Source organism: Chiloscyllium plagiosum, unplaced genomic scaffold (assembly GCF_037043375.1).
Source record: "Chiloscyllium plagiosum isolate Xiang-an unplaced genomic scaffold, Cpla_swu_hap1 HiC_scaffold_45, whole genome shotgun sequence".
Lineage (NCBI taxonomy): Eukaryota > Metazoa > Chordata > Chondrichthyes > Orectolobiformes > Hemiscylliidae > Chiloscyllium > Chiloscyllium plagiosum.
In genome coordinates this window covers 11,972,295-11,998,821 of record NW_028270183.1, presented here as the reverse complement: position 1 = coordinate 11,998,821, position 26,527 = coordinate 11,972,295, and the positions used below count along the sequence as shown (strand labels likewise).

General features: G+C 45.1%; 1 protein-coding gene across 4 annotated transcripts in view; it reads right to left on the bottom strand.

The window, feature by feature from the left end:
- Window positions 1-19,672: 19,672 nt before the first annotated feature.
- znf653 (zinc finger protein 653) overlaps window positions 19,673-26,527 on the bottom strand; it is a 36,710-nt gene continuing 29,855 nt past the window's right edge. For 2 of the 4 annotated variants that reach the window (XM_087983104.1, XM_087983105.1), the window contains 2 exons: window positions 23,327-23,426; window positions 19,673-19,969 (listed from right to left, as the gene is read on the bottom strand). In XM_087983104.1, coding sequence (XP_087839230.1) covers window positions 19,792-19,969; window positions 23,327-23,426 — 278 coding nt within the window. In that variant the 3' untranslated portion in view covers window positions 19,673-19,791. Of the gene's footprint in view, window positions 19,970-23,288; window positions 23,427-26,527 lie in introns of all 4 variants that reach the window. The other 2 variants (XM_087983106.1, XM_087983107.1) reach the window with 2 other exon arrangements.

The window sequence follows — 26,527 nt, the reverse complement described above, 5'->3', positions numbered from 1 at the left end:
AGACTCAAATAGTTAAAATAAACTACAGCAGAGCTATAAGGTTGACCCTGAGCATCAGAAGTCCCAGTTATGAAAAAAAAAGCTAACTGAAACTGAGAAGGGAACAGTGAGAGATGGTTTGGAAGAGAGAAAAAAAAAATTAGGAAACTACCTAGAGTTGAATCCTTGAGCCAAGATGAGGGACTTACAAATCTGAACTGATCAAATCCAAACTAATCAAATCCAATTCAGAATGGATGAAGGAAAGTTGTGCTTTACATGACATGGAACTCCCAACCCCTTCTCAACATATCCTTAGCCTTTGACACGGTTGGCCATGCTGGCATTGTCTTTCAACATCATCCATTTGACCTTAGACTGCTGACGAGTCTCATGACCTTTGAACTTCAGAATTGTAGTGCTGAACATGTTATACCAGATTCTAAACATCTTGCTTCTCTCACCCCATGTGCTGAGAGACCTGAGGAGTAGCTCCAGCATTTTCTGCTCCTCTTTCAGATTGCTGGCCGTTGGTAGGGAGCATTTTGCTTTCATTTCAGGCACTGCTCATGATCCCATCATTGCTGTTTATGACTGCAGACTCACCTTTTGTTTCTTTAGTTAAAAAATCACACAACATCAGGTTATAGTCCAACAGGTTTACTTGGAAGCACTAGCATTCGGAGCACCACTCAACCAACTGATGAAGGAGCGGTGCTCCGAAAGCTAGTGCTTCCAATTAAACCTGTAAGACTATAAACTGGTGTTGTGTGATTTTTAACTTTGTACACCCCAGTCCAACACCAGTATCGCCAAATCATTTGTTTCTTTAGATATCCCACTCCCATTTCCTTTTGGAATTTCATCACTCCAGCCTTCCTTCCCCTCAATCACCTTGTGCTTTTCTCTCTCCTCTTCTCTCCACTTTTCCCTGCCCCTGTACTTGGCTAATACCTTAGAACTTAGCATTAGCATTATTGTCAAATCAGTAGAGTGAAAAGTTTACAAGTCGCCACTTACACTGTCATCTTCAAAGGTACCTAGGCACAGATTGTTAAGTACAAATCCCTGGGAAAACAACGAGGAAAATACAAGAAATAAAAAAAGTCCAGCATTACAGATCATAGGAATGAATAAGAAGACAGAAATGAAAAGATCAGAAAAACGGTCTTGCCAACAAAGTCCAGTGATGCAAAAGGATTGACCAGATGTAAAAGTTGAAGTTCTAAATTGGAGAAAGGCCAATTTTGAAGGTATTAGGCAAGAACTTTCAAAAGCAGATGTTCGCAGGTAAAGGGACGGCAGGAAAATGGAAAGCCTTCATAAATGAGATAACGGGAGTCCAGAGAAAGTATATTCCTGTTAGGGTGAAAGGAAAGGCTGGTAGGTGTAGGGAATTCTGGACGGATAAAGAAATTGAGGGTTTGGTTTAAAAAAAAGAAAGCATCTGTCAGGTATAGACAGGATAGATCGAGTGAATCCTTAAGGCAGGAGGAGTATACTTAAGAGGGAAATCAGGAGGGCAAAAAGGGGACATGAGATAGCTTTGGCAAATAGAGTTAAGGAGAATTCAAAGGGTTTTTACAAATATATTAAGGACAAAAGGGTAACTAGGGAGAGAATAGGGCCCCTCAAGGACCAGCAAGGCGGCCTTTGCATGGAGCTGCAGAAAATGGGGGAGATACTAAACGAGTATTTTGCAACAGTATTTACTATGGAAAAGGATATGGAAGTTATAGACTGTAGGGAAACAGATGGCGACATCTTGAAAAATGTCCACATTACAGAGGAGGAAGTGCTGGATGTCTTGAAACACATAAAAGTGGATAAATCCCCAGGACCTGATTAGGTGTACCCTAGAACTCTGTGGGAAGCTAGGGAAGTGATTGCTGGGCTCTTGCTGAGATATTTGTATCATCAATAGTCACAGGTGAGGTGCCGAAAGACTGGAGGTTGGCTAATATGGTGCCACTGTTTAAGAAGGGTGGTAAGGACAAGCCAGGGAACTATAGACCAGTGAGCCTGACCTCGGTGGCGGGCAAGTTGTTGGAGGGAATCCTAAGTGACCAGGATGTACATGTATTTGGAAAGGCAAGGACTGATTAGGGATACTCAACATGGCTTTATGTGTGGGAAATCTGGTCTCATGAACTTGATTGAGATTTTGGAAGAAGTAACAAAGAGGATTCATGAGAGCAGAGTGGTAGATGTGATCTATATGGACTTCAGTAAGGCGTTCAACAAGGTTCCCCTGGGAGACTGGTTATCAAGGTTAGATCTCATGGAATACAGGCAGAACTTGCCATTTGGATACAGAACTGGCTCAAAGGTAGAAGACAGAGGGTGGTGGTGGAGGGTTGTTTTTCAGACTGGAGGCCTGTGACCAGTGGAGTGCCACAAGGATCCGTGCTGGGTCCACTACTTTTCATCATTTATAGAAGTGATTTGAGTGTGAGCATGAGAGATATAGTTAGTAAATTGGATGTGTAGTGGACAGTGAAGAAGATTACCTCAGATTATAAAGGGATCTTGATCAAATGGGCCAGTGGGCTGAGAAGTGGCAGATGGAGTTTAATTTAGATAAATGCGAGGTGCTGCATTTTGGGAAAGCAAATCTTAGCAGGACTTATACAATTAATGGTAAGGTTCTAGGGAGTGTTGCTAACAAAGGAAACTTGGAGTGCAGGTTCACAGCTCCTTGAAAGTGGAGTCGCAGGTAGATGGGATAGTGAAGGCGGCATTTGGTATGCTTTCCTTTATTGGTCAGAGTATTGAGTACAGGAGTTGGGAGGTCATGTTGTGGCTGTACAGGACATTGGCTAGACCACTGTTAGAATATTGCATGTAATTCTGGTCTCCTTCCTATGTTGTGAAATTTGAAAAGGTTCTGAAAAGATTTACGAGAATGTTGCCAGGGTTGGAGGATTTGAGCTATAGGGAGAGGTTGAATAGGCTAGGGCTATTTTCCCTGGAGCGTTGGAGGCTGAGAGGTGACCTTATAGAGGTTTATAAAGTTATGAGGGGCATGGATAGGATAAATAGACAAAATCTTTTCCCTGGGGTGGGGGAGTCCAGAACTAGAGGGCACAGGTTTAGGATGGAGGGGAAAGAAGTGGGAGACCTAAGGGGCAACATTTTCACACAGAGGGTAGTACGTGTATGGAATGAGCTGCCAGAGGATGTGGTGGAGGCTGGTACAATTGCAACATTTAAAAGGCATCTGGATGGGTATATCAATAGGAAAGGTTGAAGAGGGATATGGGCCAGGTGCTGGCAGGTGGGACTAGATTGGGTTGGGATATCTGGTCGGCATGGACGGGTTGGACTGAAGGGTCTGTTTGCGTGTGACTCCATGACACCTAGCCTCCACACCGCACTAGGCTACACCATAAGGTCAGCAGTCCACACTGTGACCACACTGAGATCAACTGTTCAGGACATTGCTGAGAGGAAAAGGAATGAAAAACACAAAAGAGGGGAAAAAAAAAAAGAGTAAAAGAAGCAGATGGAGCAGAGAATCTCCAGTTGGAAATTCCTATTTCACTGCCAGGTCATTTTCCACAAGTGGTGATGGCCCAGTAACAACATCACTAGACCAAAAGAATGGCCCCCTGCAGATGGTGAAATTTGAAATCAATAAAAATCTGGAATTAAGCATCTAACGATGACAATTGCCATCTGGTTCACTACCGTCCTTTAGGAAGGAAACTGCCATCCTTACCTCCACAAGTCTCCAGACCCACAGCAATGTCATTGATTCTTAACTGTCCTCAGGACAATTAGGGATGGACAATTAATTTTGATCTTGACACCTACATTCTGAGAATTAATAAAAAAGCATGGGTTGACCGGAGCTGTTAACTACGTTTCTCGCTCCAAGAGTTCTGGCTGACCTGCTGAGCAGTTCAGTTGTTTTCTGTTTATGTCGCAGAACATACAAACTTCAGCGAGAGATTTTGACCAACATTAGCATCGCTCATCATCTCTGTACTTTTGATATAATTGACGAAAAGTCTCAATTGGTGCATTCACTAGACAAAATTGATAAGCAGTTGACCTGAATCTTTAGTAAGAAACAAATTTCTCACGGTGTAAGGCACAGAAAAATAAAGTGAAGCTGCAAGTACATAATTGTTGCATTGTGCAATGGTCTGGAGGTATGAGATGTTAGTTCCACGTGCCCCTTTTACACCAAGCACTCTGATGTAAGGCACAGCAAAGGTCATACAGACTATACGCATAATGTTTCTTTTCAACATAATTCTCTAACCTTAGACGAGCAATTCATAGAGCTTCAACGTCATGATTCTTCTCTCTACAGACCACTGTTGTGGTTTATGAGTTACATACCTGGTTGACAGCTCGATAGAGCAGCAGAAACGTCATCGGATTAGTAATTCAGAACCCCCGGCTAATGTCTGAGAGACATGCGAGTTCGAATCTCACCACAGCAGGCGGCGAAATGAATTCTATTTATTAAATAGAAAATGCTGGGACAAAACATTGGTCTTATGGTAGCCAAGTAAGAACTTGGAGTGCTGTAAGTAACCATCTCACTTACAAATGCCCTTTGAGGATGGTAATCTAGTCTGGTTTATCTGTGACTCCAGACCCACAGCAACGTGGTTGACAATGAACCGCCCTCTGACATGACCCTAGCAACCAGAGAAAGTAGGGTGGACAATAAATGGTGGCCGAGTTAGCTATGCCTGCCTGCCATGAAAATTTGAAGTTAGCCAGATGGGGAGAGCAGAGCTGAAAAATGTGGTGCTGGAAAAGCGCAGCAGGTCAGGCAACATCCGAGGAGCAGGAGAATCCACATTTCGGGCATAAGCCCTTCTCCAGGAATGAGGAGGGTGTGCCAAGCAGGCTAAGATAAAAGGTAGGGAGGAGGGACTTGGGGGAGGGGCGTTGGGAATGCGATAGGTGGAAGGAGGTTAAGGTGAGGGTGATAGGCCGGAGAGGTCAGGAAGAAGATTGCAGGTCAAGAAGGCGGTGCTGAGTCCGAGGGTTGGGACTGAGATAAGGTGGGGGGAGGGGAAATGAGGAAGTTGGAGATGGGGAGAGCACTCAATATCAGTGCTGGTGCAATGCCAGTTGTATTAGGCGGAAATCCCAACAAAATTGACCAGTTTGTTCCTGAGCTCATTCCTAATTGGCACAACACAGGAAAATTCTGAAACAAAAAGTCTACTAGACACAATTACACGATTGGGTAGCACTCAGTGAACAATCTGGAGTGCACTAACACCTACAGTAGCAAATAAAGATGATTAATTAGGCACATACAGTGGCTCATTTATGCTGGTTAGAAGCAAAAATGTTTTCTGTATAAGAGATAGCTTGAAATCTTATGCATTTGCTGAATTACTCAAGAGCTTTACTCATATTTGGGAAAGAGTGGATGCATTAGGGATAGTCAGCACGGCTTTAAAAGGGGGAGTGTGTCTCATAAATTTGATTAAAATCTTTGAGAAAATGACAATGGTATTTGAGAGTAGAACAGTCGATATAGTCTGGAAAGAGTTTACTAAAGCATTCGACAAGGTCCCTCATTGCAGGCTGGTCCAGAAGATTAACTCACATGGGATCCACAGTGAGTTGGTAAGTTGGATACAAAATTGGTTCAGACTTAAAAGACATAAGTAGTTATGGACGTGCAGTTTTCTGACTAACTCTGTGACCAGTGGTGTTCCACAGGACCAGTGCTGGGATTTCTGCTGTTTGTAATATATATTAATTTGGATGAAAACGTAGGTGGTCTGATATGTAAGTTTGCAGATGACAAAAAGATTTGTGGAATTGTGGATAGTGAGGAAGGTTGTCAAAAGATACGACAGGATACAAATCAGTTGGAAAGTTGGGCGGAGAGATGGCAGATTGAGTCAACTCCCAGCAATGCAAGGTGAGACATATAGTAAATGGCAGGACTCTTAGGAACATTGATATGCAGAGGGATCTTAGGGTACAAGTCCATAGCTCCCTGAAAACAGAGACACAAGTGGATAAAGTCGTAAAGGTAGTTTACAACATGCGTGGCCTGATCTGTTGGAGCACTGATTATAAAAGTTAGCAAGTCATGTTACGGCTGCATAAAACATTAGTTTGCCACACTTAAGAGTATTGTGTGTAGTTCTGGTCGCCACGTCATAGGAAAGATGTGGAGACCTTTGCACTCAGTCCAGAAGAGGTTGACCGGGACTGGAGCATGTTAGCTGTAAGGACAGATTGGAGAAACTGGATTGCCTTCGCTCGAACATCAGAAGCTGAAGGGCAACCTGATAGTTTAAAAAATTACAAGTGGCATGGATAGGGTGGTTAGTTGAGTCTTTTTTCCTCCAGGGAGGAAATGTCAAATACAAGGGATATATAGGTTTAAGATGGGCGTGGGGTGGCAGAGTTTAATGCAGATGTGTGAGACAAGGATTTTGCACAGAAGGTGGTAGGTGCCTGAAAAGCACTGCTATGGAAAGTGGTAGCTGATGTGACAGCCAAGTTTAAGAGGCATTTAGACAGACACACAAGCAGGTAGGATGTAGAGGGACGCAGACCATGCACAGGCAGACGGGATTGGTTTAGAATTGGCACCATAGTCAGTGCAAACATGGTGGACAAAGGTGCTGCATGCTGTACTATTCTGTGATTTTTAAGAAGCCTACTGTTCCTCTGTCTAGGACCAGAGGAAACAAACAGTCTCAGAATTAACTGAGGTGAGCAGGAATTTCTTCTCTCAGAGGGTCAAGGGCCTTTGGAACTCTTTGCTACAGAAAGATCGAGATGGATAGACTCTCAGTCGGGGAATCAAGGGAAAGGTTGGAAAAGTGGACATGCAGAGTTAGATCAGCCATGTTACTGAATGGCAGAGCGGGCTCAAGGGGCTGAATAGCCTGCTCCTACGTCTTGTGGTCTTCGGTCAAGGCATTGTCTTGAGGGAAGCAAATCATTTGATCTGCCCACCGACCTTTCCCCCGTGAGTAAACATTGTTGCAAATGTTTGCATCCCAAGTGCAAGATGTAAGGCTTCATCAGCATTGTCGCCCCATCCAGCAACATTTGTGAAGTTCGACCAGCTCCAATTGGAAAGCGTCACCTCTGGCTCAGTGAGTAGCAGCCCGGCCTCAGTCAGAAATGTAGCTGTTCCTAAACGCGAACCTGTACCGTACTGGAACCACAGTGAGCACAATAAAAAACAGCAGCTACAAAACCAGAGGGATACCAAGAGCAATTCATCGTACAGAATTAATCACTCGGTTATGGCATAGATGGCTTCAGAGTGCATAAATTAGACTAAACTGTGAGTGCAGTAATCAGGGTATGTGCACTGTTGGAGATGCTGTCTTTCAGAGGAGACCAGCCAGAGGGCTTTATCTACCCTCTCACCAAAGCTTGCATAACATTATTTGAAAATGAGTAGCGTTTTGCCCCAGATCCTGGCCAATATTTAACCCTCAACAAATGTGCACAAAAGATTATCTTGTCATTTTCGGCCTTAGGAAAACATGCTGTCACCTATCTGATTTCTAACACCACGACTGCCTCAGTACTGAAGTGTCAGTCGCGATTACGCTCTCAAGTCCTGAGGTCGGGTTGGACCCCCCCCCCCACCCCCGACCTGCTGACTCAGCTGTGAGAGGGATGCAGCCGGGTCAAGCAAACAAGACGCCAACTGCGTGACAACCACCGAAGGCCCGCAGGAGAAAACAAACTGGTTAAGGGATAAATGGAAACACTGCACCAAGTTCCTGCTGAGATCTAACCGATGTCATCCAGCAGCTTCAGTGCTCTATTGAAAATCTTAAGGAATGAGACAATTATTTCTGACAGGTACTTGTTCAGAACACACCAAGTTCAAACACACTGAAGCTCCTCAGTTACTGAGGAACGCTTCCTCCTATTTGGATGCAGCACACTCCTCCACACCCACTCTTTGGGAGGTCAGAGTTTCAGATCAGTATTTGACCAGGCAACATTATGCGAAACAGCCTTAAGTTGCTCTCCAGGTTTTCCCACACTGGCTGTATTGGGAAAACTGTCACCAATTTGGAGATCACCTGATGAGAATAGGGAAGAGTCCGGTATGACTATGATACACCCAGTGGAGCAAACGGAGGCTTTTATGACAGCATCACAGTACTGGGAAAACGGTTGCTGGCTCTGAAACTGTACCTGAACACCTTCCAGGACTGGAAGGCCCAGAGACAGACAGAGACACAGACACAGAGGGAGGAGAGAGACAGACCGACAGACAGAGAGAGGGAGAGGGAGAGAGAGAGAGAGGGAGAGAGGGAGGGAGAGGGAGAGAGAGAGAGAGAGAGAGGAATATCCCTTTTTGTGCACCACCTGTTCACACTGGAAACACTGAGGTGTTGGTCAAATAAATCAATTGTTAATTGCCACCTTTTAAAGGAAAAATGAGCTTGCATCCAGAAAATGGGAAAAAAGTTACTATCAAAGGAGCGGCGCGGTGGTTCAGTGGTTAGCACTGCAGCCTCACAGCGCCAGGGACCTGGGGTCGATTCCAGCTTCGGGCGCCTGTCTGTGTGAAGTTTGCACATTCTTCCCGGGCCTGTGTGGGTTTCCTCATGGTCCGCCGGTTTCCCCTCAGTCCAAAGATATGCAGGATAGGTAGATTGGCCATGCTAAATTGCCAATAGTGTTAAGGCGCATCAGTCAGAGGGAAGTGGGTCTGGGTGGGTTACTCTTCGCAGGGTCGGTGAGGACTGCTTGGGCCGAAGGGCCTGCTTCCACACTGTAGGGAGTCTAATCTAATCAACTGTTACAAAACACTAGCGTATTTGGCTGTGCTACAAGGCCCAGGTGCCTGACTGGGTAATGTACAGCTCAATATCCAGTAAAGATGTCAGGCAGGGTCTTGGGTACTATTGGGTAATGGACTCATTTTCTCAACTGTAATAGAACTGACCCGATCATGCACGGGCTGTCTCAAAATCAAGAGAGTTAATCACCCCACACGTTAGATCTTGCACCACAGTGGTGAAACCTCAGCCTGAAGTTCCAGTACCAAGCCCCACTCCAAGACTGGATGGCCAGGGAAGGTGCACTCATAATGCAGGAAGAGGGGTGAAGTATGAATCCACAAAACCTTCCAATGCATGTCAATGGTAGGCAGTGACAGCCAGAGAGAATCCTGATCAGCCATGTGATAGGAAGAATATTGGGGGCTCTGCCATCTGTGTCTGTGGCTCCAGAACGCAACAGAGGGAAAAATGCATGCTACGACAGCAGCTTGGACTCTAAGTTGACCGTAACACACCACCACTCATCCTGCAGTTCCCTCCCTGAGTCATCCACTGCTGAGCTAGAAAGGAGCAACCAATCTTGTTTCTTTATAAGCGCACAATACGCACACAACCTGAGCCACCGGCCTGCTCAAGGGCGTGCAGGGACTGCACTTGTCCAGCCTCAGTGAGTTCAGCTCGGGAGGAGACAGAGATCAGCAAAGGTTTCCATGCCTGGCTCTCTGCCTGGAAACAGCATGCTGCAGCCAGACTAGGGCAGGGTCATGGCAAGGGAGGGGTGCACTGTATGGTTCTAAAGTCGGGCAGAATACACACATAGCTTTGCGTCTGTGGAACGATTACACAGTCCCTGTTGGTACTCTCAGGGAAGGCAAGCGAGAAACAGCAAGGGACAGGCAAACAGAAGAGGTGGAACATAACCCAGCTGAGATCCCATGGATTACCAGTTCAGCTACTTCTCAACTGATTCTTATTGTGTGTTTTTTATTGCCATGATTACAGCTTCGCAAGTGGGCATCGAGCCATTTTAAAACGAATATCTAGTCAAACTGCTAAACCTTGGAAGAGATCATCCATCTAATTCCGCCCCTGGAAACCCGTCATTTAAGGATGGTCATGACAAATGAATCAGTCGGGTTTTCAACTTCTGAGCTGTCGCCTCCATCTGCTGGTGCACTGCAGACACTGCAAAGGGAGAAAATCCACACAAAAAAAAAATCATAAGGAAGGATTGGAAATAAAATGATCGCTTGTGAAATCATCGTAGAAGATTAACCCAAGATTTCTTCAATCGCAAATTAAGATGCCCTACCATTATATTTGCGATGGTAAAAAAAATTTAACATTCATAAATGTGACGGCACGTACTCAAATGCAGGGAACATTGGAGGCAGTCCACAGCAGGTTCACCAGATTGATTCTGGGTGTGGAGGGACTCTCTTATTTGGAACTTTGTACTCAACTAGAATTACGAACGAGAGGCAATCTTATTGAAACATGCAAGATTTGTAGAGGACTTGACAGGGCAGATGGGAAAGCTTATTTCTATTTGTGGAAGAGCCCAGAACATGAAGTCATAATCTTAGAATATGGGATCAACCACATAAGACAGAAACAAGGAGGAATCTTTTCTCCTTCTCAAAAGGTAGTGAATCTGTGGAATTCTTTGCCACAGAAAGCTGTCAAGGCTGGATCATTAAATATAGTCACGGTTGAAATGGACAGATTTGTAATCTGTAAGGATTATTGAGATAAAGTGGAGTGGAAGGTGATCAGATCAGACATGATCTCTCTGAGTAGACTTGATGGGCTGAATAGAGTGTGTGTTGCTGGAAAAGTACAGCAGTTCAGAAGCAGAGGAGCAGGAGAATTGATGTTTCGGGTAAAAGCCCTTCATCAAGAATCCTCATCGACGTGCTGAATGGCTACCTATGCTCTCACGTTTTTTGATCTTATGGATTGTTCCTTCTGGAACATGCTGAACCACATCCCATCGCTGCACTTCTCCCACACATTTGGGAAGCAACGGACAGAGATTTGGGGCCAAACCGGAGCACCACGACAGAGCCGCTCCTGGTAACTCTGTCAGTATGAAACAACAAAGTGCACTTTCTTTGTAAAAATATTAAACCTTTATGAACACAAAAGGCCACATATACAATCTCTCGACCTACATTCATACACCACCACTGTCCCAGCTCGGTATGCCAACAGTCCGCGTTGTGTCTACATTTCTCAACTTTCAACGGAGGCTGAAGTGCTTGAGGCTGTTTTTGTTAAAGAAGGTTAAGAGGAGACCGAACAGAGACATACAAGATGATCAAAGGTTTAGATAGGGTGGGCGGTGGGAGCCTGTTTGTTAAGGTGGTGATGGCTAGCAGAAGGGAACGTAGCTTTAAATTGAGGAGTGATAGATTTAGGACAGATGTTCAGAGGTATTTTGTTTACTCACAGTAGCAGGGGAGTGAAATGCACTGCCTGCAACAGTAGCGGACATGCCAACATTAAGGGCCCTTAAATGGTCATTGGATAAATATATGGATGATAACGTAATACTGTAGGTTAGATGGCCTTTAGATTGGATTCACAGGTCAGCGCAACATCGAGGGCCTGCACTGCGCTGTAATGTTCTATGCTAAAGTAACAGGGCTGGGCATTACCTTCACATTCACACAGAGCCCCACAATCTGATCCTCCAGCCTCCCTGGAGTCAGAGGCCCACAGTTAATTCAGCCTCAAACTGCAGGAGCCAGAGAAGGTGAGATCTTAACGCACTGTGGGGTTAAACTGCCCAGTGTGTAGACGGCTGGCGCGTGGGGAACGGTTACACAGCCGCTGTCAGCGCCCTCAGGAAAGGCAAGTGAAAAACAGAAAGGGACTCTGAAGTGGGAGTTCATCCATCTGAGACCTCATGATTTGCCAGCTGAACTGATCTGACAAACATGCGTTTCCTGGCAGTACTTGCGACAGGTAAATTAAATTGCAATAGTACACGACCCTTTGTACAAATGCAGTATCCCATTACTCTCAGTCCAGCCTAAAGGTATTGTCTGCTCTTGGGAGTACAATTCCACAGATACTTGTCTCTCTCTCTCTCTCTAGCACTTTGTCAAATTGTCTTTCTACCTGAAACTCTAAACACAGAGAATGTCAACAGTTACTGATGCATTCAAGTAAGCCCATGTACTTTCCAGCTTTGTTAGCTGCCTAGTCCCATGCTTACAGAGCTAACTGCAAACCCAGTAATGACTCGCTTTTCCAATCTCTTGCCATTCAAATAATTACTATTGAAGGGTGCTGATATCAAAAACATGAGCAACACATACATAACGAGCATGAGGCCAAGAGGAAAAGACCACAAAATTCCAGCACTCGAGTTCTCCTTTATGCTGGTGTGAGGGTGAGAAATTAAATTGCACTTGAAATAGAAAGAACAAACCCAACACCTTCAAGTTACTAATAGCAAAAAGCTTCTTAATTGTCATGTTCAAAGATTTAACTAGAGTTTGCAACTCCAGCCTTAGGCTGCTTACTCTCAACTCTCTTCCCAGCTGTCTACTGAATCGCACTCTGCCTGCTGTGATCTCTTTTCGATGGAATGTAAACAGGATCAATTTGAGCTATAGGGAGAGGCTGAACATGCTGGGGTGTTTTCCCTGCAGTGTCGGAGGCTGAGGGGTGACCTTATAGAGGTTTACAAAATTATGAGGGGTGTGGGTAGGGTAAATAGGCAAAGTCTTTTCCCTGGGGTCGGGGAGTCCAGAACTAGAGGGCATTGGTTTAAGGTGAGGGAAAAAGATATAACAGAGACCTAAGAGGCAACTTTTTCACGTGTATGGAGTTAGCATTTCCAGTGCGAGCAGCAGCGAAGGTAAGACCGTTTGGTTTTAAAAGTACTTACCGGTAGCGGGCAGCGGTGTTTTTTTTCTCTTTCACTCTCTCTTCACAGAAAGAGCGGGAGCACCAGGGGGAAGTGACGACGACCAGAGGGGCAGCCGGGAAGGAAAGCGGTGAGTATTTATACTCACCCTTCGAAGCCGTTGGTCATTTCCAGTGCGAGCAGCAGCGAAGGTAAGACCGTTTGGTTTTAAAAGTACTTACCGGTAGCGGGCAGCGGTGTTTTTTTTCTCTTTCACTCTCTCTTCACAGAAAGAGCGGGAGCACCAGGGGGAAGTGACGACGACCAGAGGGGCAGCCGAGACCCGGAAGCAGTTAGTGTAAGCTTACCTGGGTAGGTTTTTTCCCCCTTTAAAAGCGCGAAGGAGAGGAACCCGAGGCACTACACGGGTAGTGCCTCCCACCCGCCCTCCTCCTCTAACCTAATAATAACATCTGTTGTGGTAAGTAGGTAAGTGCTGAATTTTGCTTGTTGTATTCTTTAGACCCAGTTTTTTTTTAAAATAAAAGTTAGCTTTAGAGGGATGGCAGTGAAGGCAGTGCAATGTTCCTCCTGCAACATGTATGAGGTGAGGGATGCCATCGACATCCCTGCCGATTACACTTGCAGGAAGTGCACCCATCTCCAGCTCCTCCAAGACCGTGTTAGGGAACTGGAGCTGGAGTTGGATGAACTTCGGATCATTCGGGAGGCAGAGGGGGTCATAGATCAGAGTTATAGGGAGGTAGTAACTCCAAAGATGGCAGATAGATGGGTGACAGTGAGGGGGACTGGGAGGAAGCAGCCAGTGCAGGGACCCCCTGTGGCCGTTCCCCTCAAGAACAAGTATACCGTTTTGGATACTTGTGGGGGGGATGACTTACCAGGGGTAAGTAACGGGGCTCAGGTCTCTGGCACGGAGCCTGTCCCCGTTACTCAGAAGGGAAGGGTGAAGAAGAGCAGAGCAGTAGTAATTGGGGACTCGATAGTTCGGGGCACAGATAGGCGGTTTTGTGGGAACGAGAGAGACTCACGTTTGGTATGTTGCCTCCCAGGTGCAAGGGTAGGTGATGTCTCTGATCGTGTTTTCCGGGTCCTGGAGGGGGAGGGGGAGCAGCCCGAAGTCGTGGTCCACATTGGCACCAACGACACAGGTAGGAGGAGTGCCGAGGATGTTAGACAGGCTTTCAGGGAGCTAGGTTGGAAGCTCAGAGTTAGAACGAACAGAGTTGTTGTCTCTGGTTTGTTACCCGTGCCACGTGATAGAGATTCGAGGAATAGGGAAAGAGAACACTTAAATGCGTGGCTACAGGGATGGTGCAGGAGGGAGGGATTCCGGTTTTTGGATAACTGGGGTTCTTTCTGGGGACGGTGGGACCTCTATAAACAGGATGGTCTACACCTGAACCTGAGGGGCACCAGTATCCTTGGGGGGAGGTTTGCTAGTGCTCTTGGGGGGGGTTTAAACTAACTCTGCAGGGGCATGGGAACCCAGGTTGTAGCTTCAGGGTGCAGGGCCTGGAGTGTAGGGAGGTTAGGAACATGGCATCAATTTCCAAGGAGGGTGCCTGTAAACAGGAAAGTGGCTTGAAGTGTGTATACTTCAATGCAAGAAGTATATGAAATAAGGTAGGTGAACTTGCAGCGTGGGTTGGTACCTGGGACTTCGATGTTGTGGCTATTACGGAGACATGGCTAGAACAGGGACAAGATTGGCTGTTGCAGGTTCCAGGATTTAAATGTTTTAGTAGGGTCAGAGGTGGGGGTAAAAGAAGGGGAGGTGTGGCATTGCTTGTCAAAGATAGTATTACAGTGGTGGAAAGGACGATGGATGAGGACTTGCCATCTGAGGTAGTTTGGGCTGAGGTTAGGAATAGGAAAGGTGAGGTCACCCTGTTAGGAGTCTTTTACAGGCCTCCTAATAGTCCTAGAATCATTGAAGAAAGGATAGGGAAGGTGATTCAGGAGATGAGTGATAGTAATAGGGTGGTTGTTATGGGGGACTTTAACTTTCCTGATATTGATTGGGAAAGCTATAGCTCAAGTTCGTTAGATGGGTCAGTGTTTGTTCAATGTGTGCAGGAGAGTTTCCTGACACAATATGTAGACAGGCCAACAAGAGGTGAGGCCATACTGGATTTGGTTCTGGGTAACGAACCAGGCCAGGTGTTAGAATTAGAATTAGTAGGTGAGCACTTTGGGGATAGTGACCATAATTCGGTGATCTTTACTCTCGTGATGGAGAGGGATAAGTGTGTACTACAGGGCAAGAGTTATAGCTGGGGTCAGGGAAATTATGATGCGGTGAGGCATGACTTAGGATGTGTGGCTTGGAAAAGTAGACTCCAAGGCAAGAGTGTAAATGATATGTGGAGCTTGTTCAAGGAGCAACTATTGAGTGTCCTTGATAATTATGTACCTGTCAGGCAGGGAGGAAAGGGTCGTGCGAGGGAGCCGTGGTTTAATAAGGAATTGGAATCCCTTGTTAAATGGAAGAGGGTGGCCTATCTCAAGATGAGACGTGAAGGTTCAATTGTGGCGATTGAGAGGTATAGGGTAGCCAGGAAGGACCTGAAGAGAGAGCTAAGAGCAGCAAGGAGGGGACATGAAAGGTCCTTAGTCGGTAGGATTAGGGAAAACCCTAAGGCTTTCTATAGGTATGTTAGGAATAAAAGAATGACTAGGGTAGGAATAGGTCCAGTCAAGGATAGTAGTGGGAAGTTGCGTGTGGAGGCGGAAGAGATTGGGGAGACACTGAATGAATACTTTTCTTCAGTATTTACTCAGGAACAGGGCATTGTCGTTGATGTGAATACTGAGTCACAAATAAGTAGAATGGATGGCTTTGAGGTATGTAGAGAAGAGGTGTTGGAAATCCTGGAAAAGGTGAAAATAGATAAGTCCCCTGGGCCTGATGGCATTTATCCTAGGATTCTCTGGGAAGCAAGGGAGGAGATTGCAGAGCCATTGGCCTTGATTTTTATGTCCTCTTTGTCTACAGGAGTAGTGCCAGAAGACTGGAGGATAGCAAATGTGGTTCCCTTGTTCAAAAAGGGGAGTAGGGATAACCCTAGTAACTATAGGCCGGTGAGTCTCACTTCTGTTGTGGGCAAAGTCTTAGAGAGAATTGTAAGGGATAGGATCTATGCACATCTGGATAGGAATAATGTGATCAAGGATAGTCAGCATGGTTTTGTGAAGGGCAGGTCGTGCCTCACAAACCTTATTGAATTCTTTGAAAAGGTGACGAAGGAGGTTGATGAGGGGAAAGCGGTAGATGTGGTATATATGGATTTTAGTAAGGCGTTTGATAAGGTTCCCCATGGTAGGCTACTGCAGAAAATACGGAGATATGGCATTGAGGGTGAGTTGGAGGTTTGGATTAGGAATTGGCTGGATGGAAGAAGACAGAGGGTAGTAGTTGATGGCAAAGTTTCTTCATGGAGTGCCGTCACTAGCGGTGTTCCGCAAGGATCTGTTTTGGGACCATTGCTGTTTGTCATTTTTATAAATGACCTGGAAGAGGGGTTAGAAGGTTGGGTGAGCAAGTTTGCGGATGATACGAAAGTCGGAGGAGTTGTTGACAGTGAGGAAGGATGTGGCAGGTTACAGCAGGATATAGAGAAGCTGCAGAGCTGGGCAGAAAGGTGGCAAATGGAATTCAATGTAGCTAAGTGTGAGGTGATTCACTTTGGGAAGAATAACAAAAAGATGGGGTACTGGGCTAATGGTTGGATACTTGGTAGTGTGGATGAGCAGAGGGATCTTGGTGTCCATGTACACAGATCTCTGAAAGTTGCCACCCAGGTAAATAGTGCGGTGAGGAAGGCATATGGCGTACTGGCTTTTATTGGTAGAGGAATTGAGTTCCGGAGTCCTGAGGTCATGATGCAGTTGTATAAGACTCTGGTGCGGCCGCATCTGGAATATTGTGTGCAGTTTTGGTCGCCATACTATAGGAAGGATGTGGAGGCACTGGAACGGGTGCAGAGGAGGTTTACCAGGATGTTGCCTGGTATGGAAGGAAGATCGTATGAGGAAAGACTGAGACACTTGGGGCTGTTTTCATTAGAGAAAAGAAGGTTTAGGGGTGACTTGATTGAGGTGTACAAGATGATAAGGGGGTTAGATAGGGTTGACAGTGTGAACCTTTTCCCACGTATGGAGTCGGGTATTACAAGGGGACATAGCTTTAAATTAAGGGGGGTAGATATAGGACTGAAGTTAGGGGTAGGTTCTTCACTCAGCGAGTTATAAGTTCATGGAATGCCCTGCCAGTAGCAGTGGTGGACTCTCCCTCTATGGGCATTTAAGCGGGCATTGGATAGGTATATGGAGGATAGTGGGTTAGTATAGGTTAGGTGGGCTTGGATCGGCGCAACATCGAGGGCCAAAGGGCCTGTACTGCGCTGTATTGTTCTATGTTCTATGGTGGAGGCTGACACAATTGCAACATTTAAAAGGCATCTGGATGGATATATGAATAGGAAGGGTTTGGAGGGATATAGGCCAGGTGCTGGCAGGTGGGACTGTACGTCTCTATGACCCTCTGTAAGTAGCCAAACAGAACATATCATGAACCTCCACACTGGGAAATCGAAACACTGGCTGGGTGACAGCTTTGCAGAACATCGAACTTCTGCCCGCAAAAATAATGTTAAGCTTCCTGTTGCCTGCCACTTCAACGTACTACCATGCTCCCCCCGGCCAAGATCAGGCTTGCTGCAGTGCTCCAGTGAGGCTCAGCACAAGCTGGAAGAACAGCAACTCATTTTCCACTTGGGAACTCTTCAGGACTCAATAATTCTAGATCGTGAGCACGCTCTTCTACATGCTTTCCCCAAATCCCACACACCAGGCCTTGTTGTCACATGGGCTGCTTCTACAACCATCCCATTGTCAGTCACTAATGGTCCCCATTAGCAGCTACTGATTCCACCCCCCCCAAACCCCCAAAAAGGCTGACCATTCCACATTTCTTCCATCTGGGTTACATCGCTACCGTTGCTCCTTCCCCAACCCCACCTTCAGCCCATATACCAACCTTTTCCATAGCTACAACAAATTCTGAAGAAAGGTCACTGGACCAGAACTGTTCACTCTTTTCTCTCCACAGATGCTGCCAAACCTGCTAAGTTATCCCAGCAATTTGTTTTTGTTTCAAATTTAACCTCTACCATTGGGGAGAAGGTACAGAAGCCCTAACACACGCACCAGCCAGTTTCAACCCTACTGTTGTTAGGATACTGAATCCAGGTACGTGGCAGGATTATATGTCACGCAGTTGACAGGGACATTGCTTTCAAAACCAACAGCCATTGTGGAAGGCTTCGATTCGGTTTTGAAAGGCTTAAACAGAAGGGGATTCACCAAACCTTTGAGAGTATCTCACATACAGTGTGGATACAGAAAACAGCCAGTTACACGCTAATGACCACAGTGTAAACATTCTGACACTAAAATCTACATTTAGTTACAGAGATGTACAGCACAGAAATAGACCCTTCGGTCCAACCCGTCCATGCCGACCAGATATCCCAACCCAATCTAGTCCCACCTGCCAGCACCCGGCCCATATCCCTCTAAACCCTTCCTATTCATATACCCATCCAAATGCCTTTTAAATGTTGCAATTGTACCAGCCTTCCCCAAATCCTCTGGCTGCTCATACCACACACGTACAACACTTTGCGTGAAGAAAGTTGCCCCTTAGGTCTATTTCCCCTCTCACCCTGAACCTATGCCCTCTAGTTCTTGACTCCCCGACACCAGGAAAAAGACTTTGCCTACTTATCCTATCCACGCTCCTCTTGATTTTATAAACCTCTGTAAGGTCACCCCTCAGCCTCCGACGCTCCAGGGAAAACAGCCCCAGCCTATTCAACCTCTCCCTATAGCTCAAATCCTCCAACTCTGGCAACATCCTTGTAAATCTTTCCTGAACCCTTTCAAGTTTCACAACATCTTTCCAATAGGAAGGAGACCAGAATTGCACGCAATATTCCAACGGTGGCCTCACCAATGTCCTGGACAGCTGCAACATGACCTCCCAACTCCTGTACTCAATACTCTGACCAATAAAGGAAAACATACCAAACGCCTTCTTCACTATCCTATCTACCTGTGACTCCACTTTCAAGGAGCTATGAACCTGCACTCCAAGGTCTCTGTTCAGAAACACTTTAAGACCTTACCATTAAGTGTATAAGTCCTTCTTCTCCTTGTCCTGCCATCCTTCATATTTTTCACTTGAACATCTTTGCAACGGCAGCCCTTGACTTCCCAATGACCGCACAGACTTGTCTATCCAGTGCACAAACTGGAAACCCACTGATCAACAGACCCCAGCTGAGGAGACACTGGGCCACCTGCCTTGTTACATGTGCTTGGTAGTCAACAGTAAAGGCCACGCAAAAATCATGATCATTTGAGCATGGAACCACACTGAAAAAAAAAAACACCTGTCGAATTAAAGAAAAAAAATGATGTTCTGGGTGCGCTGTTTCTTTTATTGCCATTTGTAGCTGTTTCGAAATTGTAAACGATTACCCTTTTTCCTGCTTGCTAACCTGCTGCACATGTTGAGCTGGGCACAACATTGTCCCATTAAAAGAGTTGTCTTAAAGTGGCCTAGACGGTTCCCAAAAGGCTAACCTTTATCAACCTCTTGGAGGTTAGGCGACTGGAGCTTGATCGGGTCACATTATTGACTGTCACTGCTGCACAGCAGCCCCGTGAGATAATTCACCAAAGCACTGAGGCAGAAGAATGCTGACTAAAGGCAGTGTTGCTGCCACCAACAACCACTGTGCCCTGTCTAGCCTGCAGAATGCCAAGCGCAGGCACACGGGAAGTCAGGAACGATGCCATTTAATTGTAAGTTCAGCATCAAATCCACCTTTGGCTTCATCAGCAGTCGGTTCAGAGTGCATTGCGGAAGTGACAACATCCCCCTCAGCACAGTGATTGCACTGGCCCAAGATTCAAGTAAACTCATGGTGTTCACCACCCGCAACTTCACTGTCCCTCGCCTGAAAACACATGACAGAGAGAAAGCTGAAAATAATATAAAATTTCATTTTCCATATAGTCACAGTACTTGCACAGAATTTACATGGAGTCAAGGACGGTTTGTACACATTCCTCAAGTATTACGGCGATTTAAGTCCAGTAGCGTCACATGGTTTGACATTCGGGGTGGCTTTTTAACTTGTGAAATTTGACACTTTCCATTTTCTCAAACTTCTTGCCACAGTATTCACAGGTGAAGTTGTACTGTATCTCGGTGTCGTGCTTCTTCATGTGCCAGTTTAGCGACGCCCTCTGCCGACACTGATAGCCACAGATTTCACACCTTCAAATACCAAGGGGGAAAGCAATTATCAATACCAGTCAAAAGATCACTGCCAAGCAACATTTGATATTCAGATTCTCAAGCCAAGACTCTTTCCCACATCAAGGACTGAGCTTGTGTGGAGAACTCTCCTTGCGTTGCAACAATCAATTGGGCGTAAAATTACATGAAAAGTTTTTTGCTTTTGCTACGCTGTAAAGGAGCTAGTGAATCCGCATCGAAGAGTGCTTCCTGATAATCAGTCTTCAATTTGCAATCACCATGCCATGATAAGCCCACTGTTTGCAGGAGCTTGCTGCACATAAATTGGTTGCTGTGCTACCTGTTTTACATACTTCAACAGTATTTTAGTCATCAAGGTGCGCGGGACATCGCAAGGTGGTTGAAACTCGACAGGACTGCAAGTCACAGACCTGAAACGGATGCGAATGTTGCCAGACCTGAGTATTCCCAGCATTTTCCTGTTTCTTTCTCCCAGATTTCTAGCATCCTGCTTGTCTCAATTTTTTACCTTTTACTTATTTTTCCTCTTTTTTGCAAGTATACATTTTATCAGCTTGAAACAGTGCCCCCAATTTTCAATTGAGCCAATTTAACGTTCCCACCCCTGTTATCTATCTCGTGTTAACAATTACTTCTTGAACATCTCCAGTTCAAACTGAAAAGTCTGATCCCCAACCCCCCCCGATCAGCTGTCACTCAGAGTCAGAGATATACAGCACGGAAACAGACCCTTCGATCCAACCCGTCCATACTGACCAGATATCCCAACCCAATCTAGTCCCACCTGCCAGCACCCGCCCCATATTCCTCCAAACCCGCCCTATTCATATAGAATACCAAACGCCTTCTTCACTATCCTCCCTATGGTTAGGCTGGCTAGGAAACAAATCTGGGCCATTACAGTGCAATAAACACAGAAATTGCTGGAAAATCTCAGGTCTGGCAGCATCAGAGTTCACGTTTGAAGCGGAACGACCCAAAATCTTCAGCTCTGTAGCAGGATCACTGGAACTGATACGTTAACTCTGATTTCTCTCCACAGATGCTGCCAGACCTGCTGACATTTTCCAGCAAATTCTGTTTCTGCTTCAGATTTCCAGCATCCGCAGTTCTTTCAGTTTTTTTGTCTTGCGTCATTACAATGCGTTCTCTTTGCTATCAACTCTTGGAGGTGACCACCAGGTTGCTGGTGACAAAGTGAGATTCTATATGCCAAAGCTGAAGGAAAGGGTGAACCAACAGATGGGGGGGGGGGGGGGGGGGGGGGGGGGGGGCTGACATTCAACTCAAACAGAGCTCAAACTAGACAGATCAACCAATCACAATAGATCTTGCTTCCCCACCCACCTTTTCTGTTCACTGCCCAAATCCTTCTGCGAGAACCCCCCGAGGGGTCATCAGAAACAGACCAGAGCTAATATGACTTCCTTCCCTAGCTCAAGGGAGGTTGTGTCAATTTCAGGACTCCCAACTGAGACTGCCCAGATCAACACTGACTGGAACTTGAACAGGAAACCTCCTGGCTCACTGGACACAGCAACACCTCACCCACGTTAAAATACAGCGCATTTACTCCCAGAGGGAAGCCTCACGAGTATTCTAGCCTCGTTGAGTCCCTAATGGAAAAATAATCCATCTCTACCAATGGGTTCTACAGCAGAAATTCTACAAAACCAAAAGCATTCTCCTACCTCTTCGAATTTATCCTTTACTCACAGAAGCATAAAGATAAGGTATAAATTACTATGTACACAGTCTTTCTTATACCATATTTCATACAGGTAAAAGGAAGGTAATTTGGAAAAACAGGAAAGGTAGAAGGCTGACATATTAAATAAATGCAAATTGCTGGAGAAATTCAACATTTTGCAGAAATAATTTCAGACTTGAAATGTTAACCCTGCTTCACAGATGCTGCGAGTCTTGAGTTTCTCCAGCATTTTCTATTTTCATTCCAGATTTCCAGCATCCGTAGTGCTTGGCTCTTACGTTGACAACGTTTCCCTTTCAATCCTGTTTATCTGCTCAAACGAATTATTGCACAGTTGGATGAACAGAGCATAACATATGTAGATGTGTCCTTTCTCAATTTAGAAATGAACATTACCATGGTTTACAAGCTCAGCAATTTGACCTTCTCTGTTATCATTGCTTTTCTTTGATGATTAGAACGATTACCCTGTCAGGTATATTTTTAGTCCCGAGAAACTGGGCCTTCCGAAGTTTTAGGGTTTACGTTAATGTTTTCCAGTATTAACATCTCGCTAATTCTCGGTTATAAAGTACCACTTTTCAGGGAACCAAACCATATTGTAGTAATCCCTCATGTCTGGGAGCTGGTAGGATAATAGCACCATAACAGCGATGCTACTAACCCAGAGGCCAATGCCTAAGGCTCTGCTGGAGTCAAATTCCACTGTGGCATTTAAATTCAATTAAATCAGGAGTTGAAAGATATCCCAGGAATAGTGACTTACGAAATTACATTTGATTTTTGCGAAAATCCACCTTGCTCATTAATGTCCTTCAGGGAAGGAAATCTGTCACCCCTTGCCATATGCATGGTTCCAGACCCACAACATTGACTCTTATGCTCTCTGAAATGACCTAACAATGGCCACTTACCTCAACGAACGGGCAATGAACCCTGGCCTTCCCAGTGACACCCACATCGCACAAAAAAATCCAAAAAACTTGAATTGTAAAGTTTATACTAAGGTCCAAGTACAATAAAACTTTGGCACTAAGAGGAATCACAGGTGGGACAAAATTACAGAATTATCTTGCATATGGCAAGGGGTGACAGATTTCCTTCCCTGAAGGACATTAATGAGCAAGGTGGATTTTCGCAAAAATCAAATGTAATTTCGTAAGTCATTATTCTTGGGAAAGTATAGAGCTCGACTCTGTCAATGGCAACAGACAATGCCCAATGCAAATGAATTCTGCTGACGTCCATTTGCAAGGCAATTTGTGCGCGAGTCAGAAGACAATGCAAGACAATGGAAAGTACCGGAAACGTTCTTATGTTGCGTCTTTAGAATTAAACCGGTTTGGGATCGCATTTATCAATACAAGCATTCGTAAGTCAGACGTTCGCCGATTGGCCATTCCTTCTACACTGCAAATGGTTTGGAAGGGCATCGATATTTTGTGAGCAAAGAGAAAAGTCCCTTTTCCTAGTGACAGTTTTAATGCCAGATGAATGAAATATTTAACAAATCTGAAGACGCGCAGCTTAGTTGCCTGATGAGGTTCAAAAAGTGCCCAGCAAAGTGAACACAAAGCAACGTACAAACTCAATTCATCAACCTGCCTTCCTTAAACAGAGCTGGAATGCAACAAAGGACCTACTGGAGTGGAGTCTCCCCCGTGTGCATCCTTCGGTGAACTTCAAGGTGGTTTTTCCTTTTGAATGACTTCCCGCATGTTTCACAAATAAAATCCCGCACACCTAGACAGCAGAAAACTGAAATCAGAACCAGCAGTTTTGAGTTCATTTTTAAGTCAAATCAGATTGAAAGCAACTACATGCATGAAACTAGCTTGCGAAAACCAAGAACATTCACACATTTAACTTTATTAATTCCAAGGGTCAAACACAGCTGGGAGACCAACACAATCTTCACAGTCCTAGATAGAGGTGTCTGATTAATTCAGATGAGATTAGATTCCCTACAGTGTGGAAACAGGCCCTACTGCCCAACAAGTTCACACCGACCCTCCGAAGAGTAACCCACCCAGACCTATTCCCCTACTCCCTACTAATGCACCTTTCACTGTGGGCAAATTAGCATGGCCAATTCATCTGAATTGGGAACCTTTGGACTGTGGAAGGAAACCCACGCAGACACAGGGAGAATGTGCAAATTCCGCATAGACAGACAGTCGCCTGAGGCTGGAATCGAACCTGGGTCCCTGGCGCTGCGAGGCAGCAGTGCTAATCACTGAGCCACTGAGATGAGATGATCCACTTCTCTTCCCGAAAATCCCACATGCTCACCCTGCGGAGCTGCACATTCACAGCACAAAAATCAAACCTAACTCGTTCTTTCGCGGGACTCCAAACTCTGGAGCTGTTTTTTTTGTTTTAAAGGCCACCCTCAGTCACACCACCTGCATTCAGTCTAGTCTTTTAAAACCCAGGCTAGGTGCTGACAAGTCAATATTTTTGGATTACACAAGCTTCTCCCCATCCACTTGGCAGTTCCCCACTCAAACACAAGGGACAGCTTAAAAGAAAAATCACCTGGGAAAGCAGTAAGCAAAGTCTGCTTCGGTGAGGGCACTGCATCAGGTCAGAACATGATACAAGAAACAAGACTAAATCACTCTACCCTTTGTGCCTGCATCTTCAGTCAATGCAATTATAACTAATCTTCTGTTTCAACTCTTCCCCACCCTTTCCTAAATACTCCTGGTGTTATGGACCAGACCAAACCCCATCCAAATATTCAGTAGTCCAGACCCTAACCTTTTCTTATTTTCAAGATTAATGTAAGGTGTTGCGTTCCTGATGCAATTCGATTGGTCAAGCTACCGGACGTAAAGCAAAACACACTTTATTCACCCACTGTGGTTAAAGTACAACAAAGGAATTGGAATAACTGAAGAATAATAGAGAGTAACTATTAGTGAGTAACTCTTCCAATATGGTAACACCCCATTAACACACCCATAACAAAAGACAACTTCAGAAAACAGAATGTGTCTCACACACAACTCCAGCAGTAGGAAGAGAACTCCCTGCTTTCGGCTGTAACTGAGAGGGGAAGAAATAACTTCCACTTCTTCAAGACCCCTAACAGTAACTGCTGAAAGCTAAAGCTAAAACTCCTGGCTCTGTCAGAGCTTGATGACACCCATTCAGGCTGCTTCTGTTGCTCCAGCTTTTAAAAAAATCCCAGGGCCTCACAAGCTTCGAGTGGTTAGAGCAGATTGCTTGACACCTCTCCATAAAACCTCTCTTCAAAATTATAACCAGGACAAAATACACCTCTTAAAGCCACAGTATCAGCACTCAGAACTACCATCAGTGCCCAAGAATCTATCAACCCCAATCCTGAATATATTCAATCTTTTGAAGCTTCACAACACAATGAAGAAATTGCTCATCACAGCCCAAAACAAACCTTATCCCAAAATACCAAACTGCACACAGCTGAATTTCCAATAGGGTATTCTGAAATGGAGATCTCAGCCGTGTCCTTCAAAGTAACTCAGTCCTTGTTATTTTTCAGTATTGGAGGAATCTGCCAAGCATAGTATTTAACTTCTGCTGCATCACTACTAGTTATATCAGAAATTAATGCAAATTAACAGCAAATTAAATTCAAACTTCTGGATGCTACATGATTTGCATTTCTGTGGCTAATCGTGGCAGAAAGATTGGTACAGGGTTAAAACTGCACCATTAGATATTACTGGTAGAATTTTTTTTTGACTGAACTCTTGGGACACCGTTGAACTCCAAGAAGTTGCACTTACTGCCCATGTTCAACAACCCCAATTTGCGGAGCTTGTCCACTGCAAGCACATATGATAGCTCACTTTAGAAGGCATTAAATCATGTTTACTTTCACTGACATTCCCTCCATTGAAGGATATAATCAAACGAGATTTTTCTTGCAAACAGCAGATTCCTTTCATGGTCATTTTGCCGTGGTCCAAACCTGCAGATGATCAGACTTATTCAATTCCCTTTTATAGCTTATCACAATGGGATTTATACATTGCAATCTGGTGTTATAACCATGGCATCTCTGTGTCTAAGATCAGGCTGTACTACCAAGCATATTAAAGAATTTCATCATTAGACTACTCAATTCACGCCTCTTCTGAAGTCAATAATGGTACACAGCTGCAGCTTGTACCCTGTCCAATGGTGCAATGGTAGTGTCCCTACCTCTGAACCGAGACACCCAGGTTCAATGTGTATAATAACATCTCTGAACAGGTTGATTAGAAAAACAGTTGTATTCTTCACACAAGCCCTGGTGAGGACAGACTGATCATTTTATCTTTAATCAAATTCTGACACAGATGAAACATGACATTTGCCACTGCTGAGGTACCAGCATTCTGACTTTGATGGAACTTTAGAGAAAGATTCTGCATCCACACATAGTGTAGAAAACAGTTGGACAGGTAGCAGGTGCTGCACTGAGCAAAGTCATTTGCCCTAGACTGGTTTCAGAAAGTGCAAACTCTTTCTTTCACTGCGGCTACAGCGCCCGCAATGTTCAGACTCAGCGCAGCAGGTTGTATCTGCCTAGGTGTTACGTTTCTTAAAATGCTCCTGCAGTCAGATGTTTGCCAAAAGGTAGAAGGACTACTCTGTAAAGTTGGTTAAAACTACATGCTTAAAACTTGAGGCCTCTGTCCATTTCCATGAATCACAGGGTCCTACCAGTCGCACTTGTTAATGCCCTGCAGTCCATTCTGCAAGCTGCAACAGCTGAAGTGAAGAAGTAGGTTTTAATGTTAGTTACATTCGCTGAAAACATTGCTTTATGTAATGCTGCGACCAGGAGCAAGTTACCGAGCTGTCAGTCT